Source organism: Podarcis muralis, chromosome 17, assembly GCF_964188315.1.
Source record: "Podarcis muralis chromosome 17, rPodMur119.hap1.1, whole genome shotgun sequence".
In the NCBI taxonomy this organism is placed as follows: domain Eukaryota; kingdom Metazoa; phylum Chordata; class Lepidosauria; order Squamata; family Lacertidae; genus Podarcis; species Podarcis muralis.
In genome coordinates, this window is record NC_135671.1 from 33,749,857 (window position 1) to 33,771,405 (window position 21,549).

General features: G+C 44.2%; 1 protein-coding gene across 1 annotated transcript in view; it reads left to right on the forward strand.

Moving 5' to 3' along the window:
* LOC114587899 (A.superbus venom factor 1-like) overlaps positions 1-21,037 on the forward strand; it is a 56,423-nt gene extending 35,386 nt beyond the window's left edge. The window contains exons 25-40 of the mRNA XM_077921305.1: positions 319-394; positions 3,304-3,466; positions 4,657-4,752; positions 5,260-5,410; positions 6,344-6,507; positions 8,970-9,128; positions 10,688-10,838; positions 11,310-11,364; positions 12,751-12,838; positions 13,638-13,727; positions 13,834-13,939; positions 15,909-15,998; positions 18,322-18,408; positions 19,073-19,156; positions 20,067-20,202; positions 20,740-21,037. Coding sequence (XP_077777431.1) covers positions 319-394; positions 3,304-3,466; positions 4,657-4,752; positions 5,260-5,410; positions 6,344-6,507; positions 8,970-9,128; positions 10,688-10,838; positions 11,310-11,364; positions 12,751-12,838; positions 13,638-13,727; positions 13,834-13,939; positions 15,909-15,998; positions 18,322-18,408; positions 19,073-19,156; positions 20,067-20,202; positions 20,740-20,881 — 1,838 coding nt within the window. The 3' untranslated portion in view covers positions 20,882-21,037. The remainder of the gene's footprint in view (positions 1-318; positions 395-3,303; positions 3,467-4,656; positions 4,753-5,259; positions 5,411-6,343; positions 6,508-8,969; positions 9,129-10,687; positions 10,839-11,309; positions 11,365-12,750; positions 12,839-13,637; positions 13,728-13,833; positions 13,940-15,908; positions 15,999-18,321; positions 18,409-19,072; positions 19,157-20,066; positions 20,203-20,739) is intronic.
* The last annotated feature ends 512 nt before the right edge of the window (positions 21,038-21,549 follow it).

Below are 21,549 nucleotides of genomic sequence, written 5' to 3' on the forward strand. Positions count from 1 at the left end.
TTGAAAGCGACGTTCAGTGATTGGATAGTTACAGAAAGTTGTTACTGTTGCTTTGTAGTTGAGCTCTATCTAAGTAGGTTGGCTGAACCCTTCAGTTCAGTTCTGTTCTGGCCTGCGAATAAACAAGAGCTGTCTGAAAGATCGCTGTGTTGTCTGATATGTTCACCCACAACTTAACAGGAATGCACGTGCATGATCCAGCCTGCGGAGAGATCTCCGGGGGAGTGAAGCAGACCAGTCTGCTTAAGCCTTGCTGACCCCGAGTCTAAGCTGCTGAAGCAGCATTTTAGAGTTCTGTTTCTCTTCCTTCCTTTCTAGGTTATACCCAGCAGATGACGTACAAGAAAAAAGACCACTCCTACGCTGCCTTTAAAAACCTCAAAAGCAGCACTTGGTAAAGGCAGTACTCATATGGCAGTATATATCACGGATGGACTTTCCAGATGTTGATAGTGGCCTGATGACATGGACAAGGTCCTTTCAGCAATGCGGCCGATAATGTCTCCTCAATTGTTGCCCCTCTTGGCTTATTAAAACTTTCTAATTGGATATGACCTGGTGGATCGAGGGAGCAGACCCTCCCGATGTCCCTATTTTCCAGGGACAGTCCAGATTTACAGAAGGCATCCCAGTTTCTGATTTGATCCTGGAATGTCCCGATTTTCCTTAGGATGTCCCTATTTTCATTGGAGAAATAGGGGACGCGGGTGGCGCTGTGGGTAAAAGCCTCAGCGCCTAGGGCTTGCCGATTGAAAGGTCGGCGGTTCGAATCCCCGCGGCGGGGTGCGCTCCCGCTGCTCGGTCCCAGCGTCTGCCAACCTAGCAGTTCGAAAGCACCCCCGGGTGCAAGTAGATAAATAGGGACCGCTTACCAGCGGGAAGGTAAATGGCGTTCCGTGTGCTGCGCTGGCTCGCCAGATGCAGCTTTGTCACGCTGGCCACGTGACCCGGAAGTGTCTCCGGACAGCGCTGGCCCCCGGCCTTTTGAGTGAGATGGGCGCACAACCCCAGAGTCTGTCAAGACTGGCCCGTACGGGCAGGGGTACCTTTACCTTTACCTTTAACTATGCAACCTTGAGAAGACATCTAGGCAGGCCTGTATGGGATTTTTTTTTTTTTTTAATGTTTAATGTCTTGTTATGTTTTAATGTATGTTGGCAGCTGCTCAGAGTTGCTGGGGCATCCCAGTCAGATGGGTGGGGCATTAACAACAACAACAAAAACAAATCAATAATTATTAATAATAGAATAGGACGTCCCTATTTTCTTCGGAGAAATGTTGGAGGGAAAGTGACTGTAAAGGCTGTGATGAAAAAAGTGCAAGTACTCTTAAATGAAACTGATTCTTCACCCCATTACAATCTGGATTCAGGCCTAGTTATGGATCTTTTACCAATGAATACACTACAGCCAAAAAGAAGATATAACAGCACATTTGACAACAGACAAAATCAGCTCAGTCCATAAAAAGCCTTGGGGGGGGGAGTAAGCTTTTACCTGATGCCAAAAAGATGTTCCACAGATGGGGAGCCACCACTGAGAAGGCCCTCTCTGTCATTAACCTCTGAGCCTCCCTTAGAAGAAGGGCCCAGAGAGAGAAGGGTCTCAGGTGAATTTCCAAGGGTTGAGTACACTGGGAGAAAGGAAACATATAGTGTGGCTGGAATTTAAGTGGGGTTATATGATATGTTGATGTAGAACCTGGCAACTGGCAAACAGCCATAATTTGCACTTAACTGAAGTTTCTGAACCATTTTCAGAGACAGCCCCCATGTAAAGCACATTGCAATGCTCCAATAGTTGAGCCACCATTTTAACATGTATGTGAAGCGGTTGGGAGATTAGGAAATCAGAACGCAGATCATACCCAGCTCTACTTCTCTGTAATATTTGAATCAGGAAAGGCCATGTAAGTCTCGGACTGCTGCCTGGATAAAATGGTAGGTTGGATGAGGGCCAGCAAACTGGCAATGAATCTTGGGAAGATGGAGGTGCTACGGGTGGGTTGTTTGAGGGTCCAGGTAACAGGTCCATTGCTGTATCCATCTCACAGTGGCTAGGTGTGCCTTTTATCAGCTTCAGGCTTGTAAGACAGATACAGCCATTTCTGGACTGGGATAACTTGATTGCTGCTGTCCATGTGCTGGTAACCTCCAGGTTGGATTACTGCAATGCACTCTATGTGGGGCTGCCCTTGAGGTTGGGCACTGCAAACAAGTGCAAAATGCGGCAACTCAGAGGCCTGTTGGAGAATATGCATTATGACTACAGAATATACAAAATTCAGTTGCTATATAAACGTTGCCCAAGGACTTTTGGAGTCTATACGTATTGATTGGGAAATAATAATAATAATAATAATAATAATAATAATAATAATAATAATAATAAAAATAAAATAAAATAAAAAATAAAAAATAAAATAAAATAAAATAAAATAAAATAAAATAAAATAAAATAAAATAAAATAAAACAAAATAATTTTATTTGTACCTCACCCTCCCCAGCCAGAGCTGGGCTCAGGGCAGCTAACATCATAAAACTAACACAGTATACAAAGAACATAAGAAAATAAAAACAGGCAACCAGTCAATTAAAATACATCTTAAAATTAGTTCAGAGCAAATTAAAATCTGGACAGAGGGCAGTCCAGAGGTAAAATTGGGAGTGGTTAATATTCTCCAGGGTCAACTGTTACCACTGGTCTTATAAAGGACCTGTGAGTCTTCTAGGAGGCCTCTTTAATGCTTGTTCTTATACAGAAAGAAAAGAATCAGACTGAACCCCAACCAAAGGCCTGGTGGAACAGCTCCGTTTTGCAGGCCCTGCAGAAAGATGTCAAATCCCGCAGGGCCCTGGTCTCTTGTAAGAGAGCGTTCCACCAGGCTGGGGCCACGGCCAAAAAGGCCCTGGCTCTGGTTGGGGCCAGTCTAATCTCCCTGGGACCCAGGATCTTCAGGGTGTTATTATTTGCAGACCTTAAGGTCCTCCATGGGGCATACCAGGAGAAGCGGTCCTGTAGGTACGATGGTGTGCACAAGTTAGCTCTTCATGGGTAGATATTGTGAACATTCTCAATGAAGTCTGGGGAATGTGCACAATCGCTGGTTGTTAAGCACATATCCACTCAACTTACATTCCCTTTAACATATGTATAACTTCAGTGCAGGACAGTGCTACATGCATCTGATATAAGTAAGTTGTAATTCAAAAACTTGCCCCATAATTAATTTGTTAGCCTTTAAGGTGCCCAACATGTTACCCCTGTTTAATGGTGGAGCTGATGCATCGTATTCTCTGCAGGTTAACAGCTTATGTCATAAAAATCTTTGCCATGGCTTCAGGAATAGTATCTTCTATTAACAACGAAATCCTCTGTGGAGGTGTGAAGTGGCTGATTCTGGAGAAGCAGAAACCAGATGGAATTTTCCATGAAGATGCCCCTATGATCCATGGAGAGATGCAGGTGTGCTTTCTTTCTGCTACTAATGGTGCTTGACGTGAATAGAATCATAAAACTGTAAAGCTGAAAGGGGATCCTAATGTCATTTAGCCCAACCCACAGCAATGCAGGAATCTCAACTAAAGCATCCATCACAGCTGACCATCCAACCTCTGCTTAAAAGCCTCCAGTGAAGGAGGAATGCCTTTATTGGCATGAAAGTGAGATTGCGGTGGACAAGAGGCCATTATAATCACAACCGTATGGGGCTGCAGAACCATCAAGAAGGCCCCCACTGCCAATCTTAACATCCGATAGCCTCTGCAGGGAGCTAATACCTGATCTATGTTGATCTATCTATCCACATTGCTTAGATCAGGCATGCCTAAAGTCTGTTTATGCAGCCCCTGTGGCAGTTTATTTCTTGGGGTCAAACAAGCTCAACAAGTTCAACCCTAAAAAAAGCTCCACAGCTTCAGTCCTAAAAAATGGTCAACAGTTTTGGTCAGCCCTCACAAATGGTCACTTCATCAAATCTGGCCCTCTTTGAAAAAAGTTTGGGCACCCCTGGCTTAGATACATAATCTGTGTTTGCGCACAGAGAGATGGTGGTATGATTTCTTTCTGCTGCTTGTCCTTTCTGATAATAAATCCATGTATTTTCTGGTTCCTAATTCAGAAGAATCAGTCAATAATAATAATAATAATAATAATTTAAAATTTATATCCCGCCCTTCCCAGCCGAAGCCAGGCTCAGAGCGGCTAACAATAGTAAAAATAACAATAGACTGTATTGCAGGCAGGTGGTCCCTCAAGCCTTTTGTCCGATGACAGTTTCCTGCAGGCCAGGTTCTTTATGGAGGGGTTCACAAAGAGGACATGGTGGTGAGACATACCCCTACCTACCACTGTGGCTGCTGTGTTACTTTTCTGTAGTGCTGTCGTTGTGCAAACCACAAAGGCAAATAGCTTCCCAGGGGATATGCAATCTGCAAAAGATGGGGGAAAGTGGAAGACATATATGTCTTTAAAATCCTTTGGGTTCTTAATTTTCTAAGGTGGTCAAATTTCTGGTATGTTCAGGCTTGCTTTCCCTGCCTCCACATCACCCCCAACTGCCTGTACTTCTGAGCTATGTTTTTGGTGGGAGATCTGTTTGTGTGAACCAAACACATTCAATTGTTCTCCCCCCCCCCCCCTCTGCTTCCTTCCAGGGAGGTTATAAGGGCGCTGAACCAGAAGTGTCATTAACAGCTTTCGTCCTGATTGCATTGCTGGAGTCCAAAGACATCTGCAAGGATCAAGTCAATGTAAGTACCTGTCCACCCCTAACAGTCCTTTTTGGACATCCCTCTGAGTTTTGGCTGGCAGGGAGGTGAGAGAGGTCTCCATTATTAACTGCTGCTGTTTGTGTGTTATTTTATTTGTTATTTAATGGTTTTTTTCCCTTTTTTCTTAAGCAGCCTTGAGTTTTTCCATTTCTGTGGTAGTAAGAATAGTGGGAAGATAAATTTATAAATAAGATTCTGGCAGGAGCGCTCTATCAGGATCTGATGCCTGCTTGTAGAAGTGACCATTTGCTCCTGCTCTGCTCTGCTCTGCTTGTATATTTATAAATAAGACAGATTTTAGAAAGGCTCCCTGAATCTAATTTACTTTCTCAACCAAAGGAGACTGGGCTCAGTAGTGCAGCCCCTGGAGTTTCTCGTTGCTAAGAAGAGCAGGAGGACATTGCATTATGTTTGCATGAAATACATAATGTCTGCAGTTGTTCTCCCAAACACTCCTACAGTGTATATTTTGTCCTTTTTACCCAGATTCTAGAGAGCAGCATCACCAAAGCTTCTGAGTATTTATTAAGACAATATGGGAAGTTGCAAAGACCTTACACCGTGGCCCTCACGGCTTATGCTTTAGCCCTGGCAGGAAGGCTTAATGATGACAAGGTACTCATGGAAGCATCAAGAGGTACGTTTGCGGCAGCACACTCAATGCAAGGAAAAACATGGCCAGGTTTTGAAGATGAGCTGCTCATGTAAGGAGCAGCTTGGAAGACTTCTAGGAAGGAGGACAGTGGTAGCAGCCAGGCCAAAAGCAGCCCGTAAGCGGCTGCCCTGTGGGAACTGGGAATGCTTTCCAGAGTACCAAGGGAGTATATGCTGACTCCATGCACCCTTCCCTCTCCCTCCTGGCTGCCTTGTTCCTTCTGCTGTTGGGGAGAAATGGAAAGGTTGTGTTTGCAGAGCAGCACAAGAAGGAAAGGGCCCCGTGGTGGTTGTGGGTGCCAAATGAAGCCAAATACAACAGTGGAGGGGAAAGGGACTTTTTGCATTTGCTTTACTTGTTGGAAGGGGATGCCTGAGCTGACGAGGAGCAGAAGCAATGTTTGAGTCCCAGACTCTTAAGTTTATGGAATCAGTGTGTGAAGCCTGAAAAAGAATGGCTGAAATGCTGTGTGGTTGTGGGTGTTTGTGCCCGTGTGGATGAGCCTCAGGGCTGTCTTTTAATGGTTTCTTCCTTTAAACAAGGGGGGGTGGCTTCTTCCTTTAAACAAGGGGGTGGTCTAGATGACACTTGGGATCCCTTCCAATTCTACCATTCTATGACAAATGGATGTTTTGTTTCTTGCACTGGTTTTCAAAATTCTGCGCTTCCATGTCTGTTGTAAATCTGTTCATAAACAAATGCTTCATCACAGCAGCTTGGCCAATGGCTGGGGGAGGGAGGATGCTTGCAGGCAACTGAGAGGTGACAGGCAGTTTTTAATTTATAATGTATTATGCAGTACATTGATAATCTCTGAATGGAAACTGGTGGGAACTGGGTGGGTCCTTAAGACATTGAGCTCATCCGCCCATCAGGATCTGTTTAACGAGGATCTGTTTCATTGCTGGTATTTAGGTAAGAATCGCTGGGAGGAATATAAGGCTCACACCTACAACATCGAAGGCACATCCTATGCTCTGCTGGCCTTGCTGAAAATGAGGAAGTTTGATGCTGTTGGTCCCATAGTCAAATGGCTGACAAAGCAGAAGTTTTATGACGGGACATATGGACAAACCCAGGTGATTGTTTGCTTTATTCCCCTTCTGCTTAAAAACTGAACTGTAGCCTGCATTTGCACCTAGTTTTGAGTGAAGTGATCAGCCTGTGTCTGGGCTACACCACTTTAGATTGCTGGTGGGGTGACCTCCATACAAAACAATTCCCGACACTTTGAAAACTAATGTGTCCAGCTTCTACCATAGCTTTTAAGTTTGTCATGTTAATATCTTAAATGTGGGGAGGGGAGGGCTCCACATATAGCCATGTACCTCCGTACCCACCCCAATCAGTAGACTCAGATGGTGCTACAGTTCAGGCACTGGTTAATCACTTCAGGAAAAACTAGGTGTGGCTGATGGCCAAATTACATGTTCAACTGCAGCTACTTTCCATGTTTGTTTTTGTTGCTTCCTGCCAACCTAGCAGTTCGAAAGCACATCAAAGTGCAAATAGATAAATAGGTACTGCTCCGGCGGGAAGGTAAACGGCGTTTCTGTGCGCTGCTCTGGTTCGCCAGAAGCAGCTTAGTCATGCTGGCCATGTGACCTGGAAGCTGTATGCCGGCTCCCTCGGCCAATAAAGCGAGATGAGCGCCACAACCCCAGAGTCGATCATGACTGGACCTAATGGTCAGGGGTCCCTTTATCTTTTTACTTACCTGTCAGATGCTGTTGGTGGTTGCTCGTGAGTAACCAGGCAGGACTCTGACCTGTCTTTTACAGGTTTTATTGTACAGTGCAGATCAACAAAGGTTTTACAGGTTTTATTTACAGTGCAGATCAACAAAGTTCATGTCCGTCTTAGTCACTTGCATAATCCGGGAGTGGCCCCTTCCGGCTTCTCGCCCAGCATAAGAACTTCGGTACCCCAAGCCTCCACCTCCCCTCTTTGCGTTTCACCCCTCTGCGCAAGCTGGGTGATGGAAGGGGCGTGCGTCCCTCCTGCCCAGCCTGGCGAGGTGAGGTGCTGGGGCTCTCAGCAGCATCCTCGAGCCCTCTCCTCGCTTGGCTGGCCCCTTCCCTCTCTTCTCCACTGGAGGTGTGGCTTTCCCCACCACTGGAAGTGGAACTGCTTCTCAGGAGCTTTGGAGGCTCTCTGTATCCCAATGGGCTCCCTGGCTCCCTCCCCTGTTCCGATGGCAGTCCCCTGACATTGCCCTAATGTAGATTTTGCTCTAGGAGGCTTAGTTTGGTCAGAATTGAGTATGCATTTCCAGAGTTAACGCTAAATCCAATCCTTCTGGTAAAGGAGCCACCATAGCCGCTAGAGGGCCCGGCATTTTTTTGTCCCAGGCTTCTTAGACTTGTCTGCCCCTGTACTATCTGAAACCAAAGGCATGCATTGGTTGCCAGAGGTGATTCCTGCCCCCCCCATCTCTACTACCCCACTACTTAGGAGACGATGCTTTACAGCAGAGGAGGGGTGAGATGATGCTTCCTCCTTATCCCCTTTATCGTAGAGCTACCCACATGTTTTGATCAGCAGGGCAAATAATAGCTTACAGGGGGTGATTTTTATCTGAAAAGTGGTGCAGTTAAGGAATTGCTCCAAACTGAATCAGGGCCTCTCATAACGGATATTAATAACTTTGTAGGAGATCCTGTTCACAGACTTTCTGTGTCATATATCTGATCTGCAGAAAGAGGGGCTTAAAATTGTTTCTTGAACGTTTTTAGCAAGTCTTTTAAAGTTACGGCTTCGGTCAGCTGTCACTGCTTTCACTTTTGTTTCAGCGGAAAGGGATCGACCTCCGTATTTAAATCCCTTTCAATCCAATTTAAAAGTCCGAATTTAAGTCCTTTCTTTTTTTTTACTCCCAATTTTCAAATCTTAATTTAGTCAGAGAAATTGGTCGCTCATGATTGCCAGACTCGGAGCTTTGCGCTGTGGAGAAAGTGAGCCAATTCCACAGTGCCCACGTCTCCGACCCCGCTCGCTCTCGGGGCTCTTATTAGAGCTTAACGGGGAGCACAGGAGTCGCTCAGGGCACCCGCCAGAACACCAGGTCCTCAGAATGCTCGATCTGAGGGTTTCTTCGGGGTTCCGCAATGCTCTCGCGATCACCCCAATCTTCAAAGCGCTGGGGCTCTTTCAGCTGAAAGAGCTCCGTCCGCCATATCGGGCGACCAACCGGAAGTCCTCTCTGCTCTCATTTCCTTTATGCTAAGGTCCCTGTCTAGATAGCCACTGCAAGCAGGTGCTGAGCCACCACCACTGCCCTGCTGCTGAAGCCTCCCTTATCTTGGTCGCAGGGGCAATGGAATAGGTCTTGCGAAATCTCGGCAACATCTCACCCGAAGCCGCCAATGCTGCCGCTGCTTCTCTGCTGCCAGTGGAGATGGAAGGGCAGGTGAGGTGCCCATGGGGCACCACCTCTTGGGGTTCTGCTGCCTGAGGTGGCTGCCTCATCCCAGCTCATGGTCCGGCCAGCGCTGACTGCAGGCTGAACTCATTGGACTCCATCTTCTTCCTCCCGTTTCAGGCAACCGTCATGGTTTTCCAAGCTCTTGCCCAGTATGAGATCGACATCCCTACCCATAAGGAGATAGAGCTGGCAGTTTCTATTAAACTGCCAGGACGTCGAGAGATGATTACTTTCCGTATTGACTACGCCAGCGCACTCTTATTACGATCAGCAGAGGTACAGCTTTCCTTTGAACGAATGATATTTACTTAATATTTCCCCCTCTGGAAATAATTGTTTATTACTCTGTGGCTAGATTTTGAACTTGGCTTGTTGCAAGAGCTGAGGGGAGGAGTGCGACCCAGCAAAAAATGTCAATGAAACACAAACACAACGATATAAGACGCCACGGTAGGCCGAAACTACTTTCTACAATGTCATGCTGAAGTGCCCTCAACACCATATCTGACTTAATGCCAGCTTTAAATAAATGGACGCCCATCGCTAAATATGTCATGGAATTCTACTCATAATAATAATAATAATAATAATAATAATAATAATTATTATTATTATTATTATTATTATTATTATTATTATTATTTGTACCCCGCACATCTGGCTGGGTTTCCCCAGCCACTCTGGGCGGCTTCCAACAAAGATGAAAAATACACAAAAATGTCACATATTAAAAACTTCCCTGAACAGGGCTGCCTTCAGATGTCTTCTGAATGTCAGGTAGTTGTTTATCGCTTTGACATCTGATGGGAGGGCGTTCCACAGAGCAGGCGCCACTACCGAGAAGGCCCTCTGCCTGGTTCCCTGTAACTTGGCCTCTCGCAGTGAGGGAACCGCCAGAAGGCCCTCAACACTGGACCTCAGTGTCTGGGCAGAATGATGGGGGAGGAGACGCTCCTTCAGATATACTGGACCGAGACCGTTTAGGGCTTTAAAGGTCAGCACCAACACTTTGAATTGTGCTCGGAAATGTACTGGGAGCCAATGTAGGTCTTTCAACTATCAACTATTGATCCAGAGCGGATTCCACTGTATAGTTAGCAGAGTAAAAACTTAAACACATTGCAGGATTCCCCCAAAATAGACAAGAGGCAATTGTATTTCATCCAGCAGAACTTTACTGCTACTGGAGGCAAATGCGCATAATGGTCACAAATCCCAATACATTCAGGACTGGCTCTGTCCATAAGAAATCCAGTTGCAGCAGACTTAACTTAAACTTACAAAAACTTATAATAAGACTAAACCTTAACACTATATACAGAACACCACACCAGAAGGAAAGGAGAGATAGAAAGAGAAAGTGAAACCCAGGCTCCTTCTGGCCTCTTATTGTAGTCAGCATGACCTTGACAGAAAGAGATAACAGAACCAGTTTAAACCAGCTGTTCTGAGCTTCTCTGAAGGAATATCCCAAACATCATGAACTTTCTGCTTGTTTCTTCCACACATGGACGCTTCCAGAACCCTCTTGAATTAATTGGAATAGGAAAGATTTCTACACATCAGATCAATACTTTCTGTACTAAGAAATGCAAACTGACAAATAATGCTTTGGTATGCTGCCTTGCAGTGTTTAGCCACGGTGAATGGTGAATATTTTTTTATGAGGACTTTATAATCACAAAAAAATGTGGATTTGCCATCTGTTTGCTTGCGTCATAGTGTTATATCTCACCTCTACTACAACTTAATAAAAGAGTAATAGCAATCAATAAAATTGAATGTGTCAAGAGAGAATCAGACTAAAGGCACACTGACTCTTTTTGTTTTTTCAGACCAAGCTCAATAAAGATTTCATTGTGAAAGCATCTGGTCAAGGAAAAGCAATTATGACCATAGTGACGGTGTATAATGCAAAGCTACAGGAGAGCGCAGAGCAGTGCAAAAGTTTTTCTCTGCAAGTTTCTGTTGAAAATGTCCAGCTGAGTAAGTATGAATGGTGGGCTTAGGTTTGCTAGAGCTAAGGTATTCCACCACCCCCCATAAAATATTTGAGGAGGCCAGCCCCCCCCCCAATGTTTCTGGGCATTGCCATTCAAATGGTGTGCATACACCATGTCTTGTGATCTATTATGCGGGCTGGAAATTTAGATGAGGCAAGTTGTTGGACTCCATGTCTCATCAGTCCCAGGAAGCATGGCCAGGGCTCAGGGGCTCAGGGTTGTGGTCCAACAACATCTGGAATGCTACAGGTCCCCACACCTGGTTTAAACATGGGCATGACATCCTTCAGGAAGGGCCCTGTTGGTGGGCAGGCCAGCAGTGGCAGGTATGGACGAATCCCTTTTTCATAAATGGACAACCCAGCCTGTTAGCTCTTCTGCAAAACACCTAAGATCGACACTGCATGGAATTTTACAAAGTGACTAATTCTTTTCTCTTTCCCCCAATTTCAAGGTAGCAGGCAGGAAAAGGGAGCCAAGGGTGCAGTCAGGATCAAAATCTGCACCAGGTGAGCATTGGGGGCTTTCAATATAGACATACGTTGTCATCACTGAACATTCAGAGGAACAACCAGGAGAAACATCAAAGGTGGCTTAGCATGAAAAATAACTTACTCAGCTTTGTCTGAACGCTTCAGGAGTTGGGAATATTTTGACTCTTAAAGTCTCCCTCTGGGCCACTGCACTGCAAACCTCACTCCACAAATCTACCTCCAAGTGGACTTCCTTTGGAGAGCTAAACCAGGGCAGGGGTCAGCAAACTTTTACAGCAGGGGGCTGGTCCACTATCCCTCAGACCTTGTGGGGGGCCAGACTATATTTTGAAAAAAACCCAAATGAACGAATTTCTACGCCCCACAAATAACCCAGAGATGCATTTTAAATAAAAGCACACATTCTACTCATGTAAAAACACACTGATTCTCGGACCGTCTGAGGGCTGGATTTAGAAGGCGATTGGGCCGGATCAGGCCCCTGGGCCTCAGTTTGCCTACCCATGATTTAAACAAACACACACACTGATATGGGAGGAGGTGTTCTTTCAGTTATGTGTGCCCTTTCTTCTTCTTTTTAAAAAGGTGGACAGCTTGCCAGATGTATAATGACTGAGGGACGAGGAGTGAGGCTTGTTCTTATGCAGCTGTGTAATGTAGGGCTGCCCTATTTCAAAAAGTTGATGAATAACCTAAAAATTTTAGTATTTAGATACTTCAGTAGACACTCTGCAGTGGCCCTGCAGCACTGGAAGAGCCTTCCTTGTGAGGCACACCTTGCTTTTACAATACAGTGGTACCTCGGTTTTTGAACGTCTACGTTGACAAACATTTCGGTTTTCAAATGGCGTAAACCCAGAAGTGAACGCTTCGGTTTTTGAACATGCCTCAGAAGTCGAACATGCCATGCGGCTTCTGTACTGAGTCTTCCATGTTGATTTTTCCGTACTGAAGCTTCCGTGTTGAGTTTTTGGTTTTTGAATGTCTCAGAACTTGAACGGCCTTCCGGAACGGATTACGTTTGAAAACTGAGGTACCACTGTATTTTCATTTAGACAGGAGGTAAAGGCACACCTCTTTGCCCAGCCTTCTGGACAGGGGTTAAGCTTGTGGTGATGGTATATTTTCACTTCTGCTGCTTGTATTCAGTTTTAAACTGTTAGGATGCTGAGGTTGTGGGAAGCTGTCATTCTAAATCCTTTCAAGGTGTTGTGCATTAACCAAGTTGATCACATTGTACTTCCCTTCATCCTCTCTGGTTCTCAGTGTTGAAACCTAAAAGCCTGAGAATTGGCTTATTGCAATAACATTAATATGGGAAGCAGATAGAACTGAAGCCATACCTATTTTTAAACTATGAAATTCACTCCGGTGTCATTTTTCCTCTGTCACTGATTCTAGGTATCTTGGTAAAGTTGATGCCACAATGTCGATCATTGATGTCTCCATGCTTACTGGTTTTGCACCTGACACTGAAGATCTCAAGAGGGTAAGTGATGCTGAAACCAACTGCTCAAGATGTTGTTTGAGGGTATTGCACTGGAAAATTCACTACAGTCAGTGAAAAACTTTAAACAGATATCCAGAGAGAATGGAATAGGATTTATCATCTGTGCGCCACCAGTTCTCCTGCTATGAAACAGCAGCTTACTAGGCTAGATGCAACAGAGATGCCTGTTTAATATCAGTTTATTGAAGACAGGGGTCTGCGCAATTGTGACCCTGGCCAAAATTGGCATCTTTTTATTATCTGTTATTCTTTATGATTTGTATTAGTGTCCTTGTACAGTTCAGACTGGACCCTTACTAGAGCAGAGCTCGGAGGTTACTTTAGCAGGAGTTATCCTCAGACTGAGGCTCAAATAGGAGCTGCAGCTCTCCCTCTGTTTCTAGCAAGTCTTACCTTTGCTGAGAGCAGTTCCTTCATTTAAAGGGGCACAGTTAAATTTAGCAGCCATGGGCTGCAAGAGATCAAAGGGAAACGGCTCAAGGATGGGCAAAAGCTCCCTGAGGGATGCTGGGAACCTTATCAATCACAGATACAGGGACTTTGATATTGCCCCTGCCCTGGCAAGCATGACTGAGAGTTCTGTGGAATTTCCCCGACAAATTTCTCTAGCTGTGTGAAAATTCGTTCTGCCTCTCTTGAAATCCTTCAGGTGCCTATCTGAAGCCTGGCACCTCCAAATTTCCTCTAGATGAAATGCTCTACCCCTGAGGGGTTGCATGCTTGGGTTAACTCCAACCCTTGGTGCCAATGATGTCAATTGTTCTCATTCTGTGTTCAGCTTTCTGAGGGAGTCGACAGATACATCTCCAAGTTTGACATCAACGATGCCATGTCTGAAAGAGGGAACCTCATCATCTATCTGGACAAGGTAAACACTTGCGGGAGAGGTTCTGGGAATAACTGGCATAGCTGAGAGTAACCATTTAAAAGCTGGCACCCAAAGACTTGTTTTCTCTTTTGTTTTCCCATCCTAGGTTTCTCACACAGAGGAGGAATGTTTGCAGTTTAAAGCTTACAAATATTTTGAAGTAGGTCTCATTCAGCCAGGATCTGTCAAGGTGTACAGCTATTACAATCTAGGTAATGACTACCGTAGTGTAAAATGGGCTTGCTGATCAGAAGGTCGGCGGTTTGAATCCGGGTGGGGTGAGCTCCCTTTGCTCTGTCCCAGCTCCTGCCAACCTAGCAGTTCAAAAGCATGCCAAAGTGCAAGTAGATAAACAGGCACCGTCGCAGCGGGAAGCTAAACTGTGTTTCCGTGTGCTCTGGTTTCCATCACGGTACTCCATTGTGCCAGAAGCGGTTTAGTTGTGCTGACCACATGACCCAGAAAGCTGTCTGTGGACAAACGCTGGCTCCCTCGGCCTGAAAGCGAGATGAGCGCCGCAACCCCATAGTCTCCTTTGACTGGACTTAACGGTCCAGGGGTCGTTTACTAGTTTTTTTAGTGCAAAATGTACACTTTACATGAAGGATAGTGACCTTAAACTTAGTCTGAAACTACTCTCGGCTTTGTTGAACTGAAGGACATAAAACACAAGCTGGATTCCCTGAACATGACATGCAGCTCTTCCAGTGGTCTCGGCATAGTAGAACCCAGCCAAATAGGAGTAAGGATTCTGAGAACAAAAGGCAAATGACAAGAGAGCAGAGGCCCACAAGTAGCACTCAGCTCAGCAACATCCCTGCTCTAAGCAGCCAGATATAATTTCCTTCCAAGGGCAGTGAACAAAACCAGGGTGGCCTGGCTCCTAGTTTCCTCTCCCACTAACCCACCCAGGGTGCACATAAGAAAGGCAGAATACTTTCTTTCTTTCTTTCTTTCTTTCTTTCTTTCTTTCTTTCTTTCTTTCTTTCTTTCTTTCCAAACCTTTATTAGGCATTACAGATATAGAACATCTTGAAAGATCCATAAAATATATATATTGGTACCTCAGGTTACAAACACTTCGGGTTACAAACGCTTCAGGTTACAGACCCCACTAACCCAGAAGTAGTATCTGTTGGGATACTGCCAGGGAGACAAAGGCCATCATGCCCCCACGTCTCCGGACGATCCATCGATCTCCCGTAGAAACGCAGTATCAGTCAATTAGCGACACAAGCCTCAGAAACAGTATTCCACATTCCAAGGACTGGTGCACGCCCTTTGCAGTGTTTGCACAACGAAAGATGCACCCAGGAGAGCATTATTTACAACTTTATTCAGCGTTGGTCAGAACAAAGAAAAACATGACTGCCTGCCTGCGTGTCCAGGCACAGAGAGAGCAAAAACGAAAGCTATATACAAAAGAGAAACTTCCTGTGAACAGGAAATACACAGACTCTGTGACTCACAAAGCCTGCTCCCTTTTAAGGTGGAATGGAAATATCCTAACAGTACCTTGGGTTAAGAACTTTACTTCAGGATGAGAACAGAAATTGCATGGCGGAGGCAGCAGGAGGCCCTATTAGCTAAAGTGGTGCTTCAGGTTAAGAACAGTTTCCGGTTAAGAACGGACCTCCGGAACGAATTAAGTTCTTAACCAGAGGTACCACTGTATACACACACACACACACACACACACACACACACACACACACAGTGTGTGTGTACACCCACACACAAGCAGCCATATAAGATATAGTAACATAAATTTTCATTGGAGTGTCTTCCCGCTAAACCTTTTCATTCACCACCCTTAAGAGATACTATTGACAGAAACTCAGCCACCCTTGCAGGTACTTCCAGGTTAATATCAGACAGGTAGAATCTGATATTTCCATTGTGACATGATGTTAAAACTACTCAAAAAGGGGAATAACACGTGTTTACGTAGCTGGTTGTACACTGGACAGTAGAAAAGAAGCCCTCTTGATGGGTTTCCCAGCATTAAGTCAGGGTGATGTATCACTTGGGAGAAACGGGTCACCCACTCCTGCTCTGTGCATTTCCTAAGGCTTATCTTATGGAATCAAACCCCCCCCCCCCACTAGGGAATTAAATCGGTGAGCCAAACAGGCGTGTCAGTGTGGAAGTAAGGACCTCTCTTTTCATTCCTTCTTTCAGATGAGCAATGCACCAAGTTCTACCATCCCTCCAAAGGGAGTGGCCTCCTCGATAAGATATGCCATGGCGAAGTTTGCCGATGTGCAGAAGGTAAGGCAGGGGGCGAAGCAGAGATGCTGCTTCCAGTCATCCAAACACAGCTCTGGGGATGCGGGGAGGGTTGGTCAGCATGGAAACAAAGGTCCTGTAGACATTTGTGGTTTCTGAATTACAGGAATTAATCTAGGGTGTATCCATGATCTAAGGTGCCATAGCGAGGGGTGGGGTTGCTATTAAAAGAACCAGGTCTTTACAAAATTTGGCAAAATCACTAATGATGGGTTTGGACTTATGCTTCAGTAGTTTGATGAAAGGCCTTCTTGGTGGCTGCTTCCGGACTTTGGAACTCCCTCCCTGGAGAAGCCAGACAGGCTCTCTCCTTCATGTCTTTTTTCCAGCAGGTGAAGATCTTTTTATTCCAGCAGGCTTTTGAGATCTTGGCCAATAAAGCGAGATGAGTGCCGCAACCCCAGAGTCGGTCACGACTGGACCTAATGGTCAGGGGTCCCTTTACCTTTTTTACTTTTAATGAAAGGGTTGGTGCTGTGCTGTTTTTATTGCAATTATTTGTATGTTTTTAATAGATCTTTTATATTATATACAGTTTTAAGTCTATTCATGTTTAATTGCTTTTAATGATTTTTTTGTTGTCCCCCCATAGTTTTATCAGTTCCTTTTTTTATCTGTACGTTGCCTTGAGTCCCTGTCAGGGAGAAAGGTGGGGTATGAATAAATATATAATAAATCTTTCTATTATCCAAGGATTTTTTTTCTTATATTATAATCCTATATTCTTATAATACGAATATATAGTGCTATTTTTCTAGAAAAAGAGGTTCCAGAACTCACCATGAACACCTCCCTCATTCTCTTAGAATGGCAATGGTGCCCACCTGAGAGGTGCCAGAACACACACACACACACACACACACACACACACAATAATCTAAAATACTAAATACAGTGGTACGTCGGGTTACAGACACTTCAGGTTAAGACTCTGCTAACCCAGAAATAGTAACTCGGGTTAAGAACTTTGCTTCAGGATAAGAACAGAAATTGTGCGGCGGCAGCGGGAGGCCCCATTAGCTAAAGTGGTACCTCAGGTTAAGAACAGTTTCAGGTTTCAGGTTAAGAACGGACCTCCAGAATGAATTAAATTCTTAACCCGAGGTACCACTATATACTATAATAATATTTAATACTTTTTTCTGGGACCCGTAATTTCAACGTCACCTGAAGGCTATCTACCCCTAATTGCCAATGAACAGTCAAATTCCCTGCAATAAAAACACCATTGTGCCAAGCTTGGTCCTATATGCCTTTCCCCCCAGAGCTCCACACTTCATGAGATCTTCAGACACAATGGAAAGATTATGCTATTGGAGTTACTTGGCACTATTGGTTCAGTATAATAGAAATGTGAAATAGAGGGGAGAGGGAAGACTGTTTGTAGTCTGTGGTGGAGGAGAGGGTATTCTGTGTGGTAGTGCCTAAGTTGTGGAATTCCTTTCCCACAGAGATAAGTCAGGCACCTTCACAGTATAGCTTTCATTGTATGCCGAAGAGACATCTCTTTTCCCTGATCTTTGATACCTAAGTTACATTTTTAGGACCCATTCCATTCTCCTGGTTGTAAAGTGTTTTAACTGATTTTAATATTGTAGTATTACTACCCTTCTGAGGAACCCCCCACCCTCCCACTATATATAAGGGTCTGGTGACTTCTGTTTCAGAGCGTCTGAAGAAGTGTGCATGCACACGAAAGCTTATACCCAGAACAAACTTAGTTGGTCTCTAAGGTGCTACTGGACAATTTTTTAATTTTTTAATTTATTTTGACTGCGTCAGACCAACATGGCTACCTACTTGAATCTTTAATATTGTAGTTGAAGGTTGTCATTCAGATTCCCCCAAGGGCTCTTGATGATGGAAGCTGGGAACAGAACGGGATCTGGTTTTCAGAATTGGACTGGTGTTTGCGAGAGAGAAATGAAGAGTTTCCCAACTTTGGGTGCAATTCTAAATCGGACCAAGGGGAGTTTGTCCATCACTAATTGATTGCACTTCTTCCAGTTTCTTTTCAGCATATTCTTAATTGATGTTCCATTTATGACTACTAATACATTTCCTATTAAAATGTCAATTTCTGGATAAACTAAATTTTCTCCATAAGTTCTGAAAATCTCCTGAGGTGGGCTCATGGGTAAGCAAAGAGGATCGCAATGTGAATAAATGCTGCTTGAATCCAGAAATATTTGGAGATTTGGCAGCCACAAACATCAGTCTCTATCGCATCTATCCCAGAAACAATGAGGGACTTTCAGGTACAACTTCCATGTCTTCATTTTGTCTCTTTCCTCTTTTCCCAAAGACAACTGCTTCTTGCAGAACGATGCAGATAACCCTGTTGATGTTCATGCACGAATGGAAGCAGCCTGCAAGCCAGGAGTGGATTATGGTAACTGAAGTTTAGATTGCCAAGCCCTGTAAATTCAGGAGTGGATGGGTTTTCATGTTAATGACCACCAACACCTTAGCAACCCTTGGGGGGTGGCTGCTTTGCATTTTCTCATGGTCGGGCTGCTTCCCTCCACATGGTGAGTTGCTGCAACACAGAAAACAGGCACTGTGGACACTGTATTACAGTTTGTTGGTGTATGTAGAGTCTCCAATCTATCACAAAAGAACTTATGTATTCTAGAATTAGACCTGAACCGATGAGGAGGCTCTGTATATACAGGGGCCAAAATGCAAACAGATTTTCCGTCTCTCCAGAAATGTTAGCAGCACTGCTGATGAGGTGCCACTGATGGGAGCTTAGACCAGGGGTCAGCAAAGTTTTTCAGCAGGGGGCCGGTCCACTGTCCCTCAGACCTTATGGGGGGCCCAGACTATATGGGGGGGGGGGATGAACTAATTCCTATGCCCCACAAATAACCCGGACCATCTGTGGGCCGGATTGAGAAGGCGATTAGGCCAGATCCGGCCCCTGGGCCTTAGTTTGCCTACCCATGGCATGGACCTTCATGAAAACACAATACAAGCTGAATGACTTGTTAATCCTTTTATGTGGAAAACATGCAACAATCAATTAATGGCTTTTCTCTGTCTATGTTTTGAAGTGTACAAAACCAAGCTGAGTCATATAGAAGAAGAAAATGATTATAACAACTACTTCATGGAAGTTCTGGAAATTATTAAAGCAGGTAAGAATTATCCTCCTTAAGAAAAACATGCCTTGGATACAAAAGCAGGGACTGTTTATAAAAATATTTATTGATTTAAACACTTGCTTTTGGCCAGTGATATTCAGTCTGTGTTGTTATGGGACCCCAAGGTTCTTCAGAAACTTCCCTGAAAGGCAGCAGTCCTTGCACTATAACCAAATCAGTAATTTTTTAATATAACTGTAAAAACTACTCTGAAAATTTATTATTCCAAAAATGAAATCTTCATCTGGTTGTAAATATTAAGATTATACCAGCAACAATGTCTTTTTGTAAAAAAGAAGAAGATTTAAATCAAGCCTTACTGACTAGTGATTTATATTGATTTGAATTAAATGCAATCCACCCTGATTATGAATAACAAACCTTTTTCTGATGAGTAATAACTCGGTCTTTACTTGATACCCGAAGCTGAACAGCATCGGTACCAGTTGTATCTTGGGGTGAAGGAGGTCCAAAGTTGGGGCATCACCACTTAAAAACCTTCCCCATACATTACTACAAATCATTTTGACATTAAAATGTAACACTACCACAAGACCTTATATATGTATATTTATAAGCCAAACTTAACATTCGGATAGGATCTTGGCTCAGATCACAATAGGGGCGTGTCCACACTTATCTTTCCTCCACTTTTCCCAGACACAGCCCATGCTTTAAAGCTCTGTGTCGGAACACTTCCCATCCCCTCTGGATCTTTCCCCTTGAAAACCCACTCTTTAAAGCTCAATTGGACCAAACAGCAATCCTTGGAAACCCAAATTGATGTTGAATCCATTTGAGCACCAGAGAGCATGTTTTTGCAGGGAAAGCTCAGAGGCAAAAAGAAAACCTTACACACAGAGCATTTAAGCGCAGACGTGTGCCTGTTTTGTCTGATTCCTAGGGAGTGATGCAAACCCAGAAGCCAAGCCCCGCAGGTTTATCAGCCACAAGAGATGCAATGAATCTCTGAATCTGGAGGTGAACAAGGACTATCTAATCTGGAGCCTCAACAGTGACCTGTGGCAAACCAAAACTGAGTATGTATTTCATTTATTTAACGTATCCTCTGCTTCCTCCACTATCAGGTCCATGGAGAACATATGTTTATAGGGAAACAATTCCTTCAGTCCCACTTATTATAAACATGTTTATAAGCATTTGTGCTTCTTTGATTTTTAACTTTCTGGTGGAACTTCATGCCACTATAACTCACAGTTCATCATTGTGACCCTTTCCCACTGCCACCGATTCCCTTAGAAATCTTTCAGAACCTCCTGTCAGCTTAGTATAGGCAGCATAGGTGTGAGATTGACACTGAGACAGTCTCGACAACTGATCCATGGGGCAAGACCTACTAGGGATGAGCTGCTGCGCCCATTAGAACTGACACCCCACCAAGTCTGTGCAGGTTGTGTTCTTGCATGTAAAGAGTTAACTCCAGCTTTAACTGCTGGCTTGCTCCTGCCACCAATCTGCATCAGCTGACAGCTGATGTCTGGATTCATCCACTCCATTCAGGTCAGCCAGTTTACCTGTGGAGTACCGATTCAAATCTTCCCTTCTCCCCTTTCCAGTTTCAACTACATGATTAGCAAGGATACCTGGATTGAGAAATGGCCAAATGATGATGAATGCCAGGACGAAGAATTCCACGACCTGTGCATTGACTTATCTCAATTTTCTAACACACTGATGACTTTCGGTTGTAACACTTAACGATGGAGACGTCAACTGGAGCCCATGAGATGGGTTTGAGTCAGTGTTTGAAGGACACCTTCCCTCCTGAAGTTCACCTTAGGTTTTTTGCTCAATTTCTCCTTAAAGGGGGGGGGGGGAGAGTGTACATGTACCAAATAAAGAATTGATTTCTTACTGTTGTGTCATGTTAATTCTTTGCCAATCACCTTATGTTTCTAACGCTCTTTCAGTTTTTATTCATTTAAAGCACACCATCAGTGTGCATGAATGGGAACACAGGTCTAATAACTTGACACAGGGAAACAACAGAGACGGGAGGCAGGGGTAGATAGTCAAATGTAATTGCAAATTTCTGATGGTTGCTAAAAAAACATTAATCAATGAAGTTGACAGATGCATTGTAATATAGGTGATTCCTACATTGGACCTGTTTAGTTCAATAACTTTTTTTCCTGATCTCTCGGGCAGCTGCAGCAAACATAGAAACCTTACAGGCAACATATTTATCTCTATAAATTGATACCCTGTTGTTTAAAGGAAACTCACTGAAGAATCTCTTTCAAAAGCCTTTCAAAATCTCTTTCAAAAGGGGGAAGTATACAGGATGCAATGTAATACATAATCAACAATATCCTCCTTCTCCCCCTGGCCACAAATGTGTAGACATGTAGGAAAGTGCCCGTTTG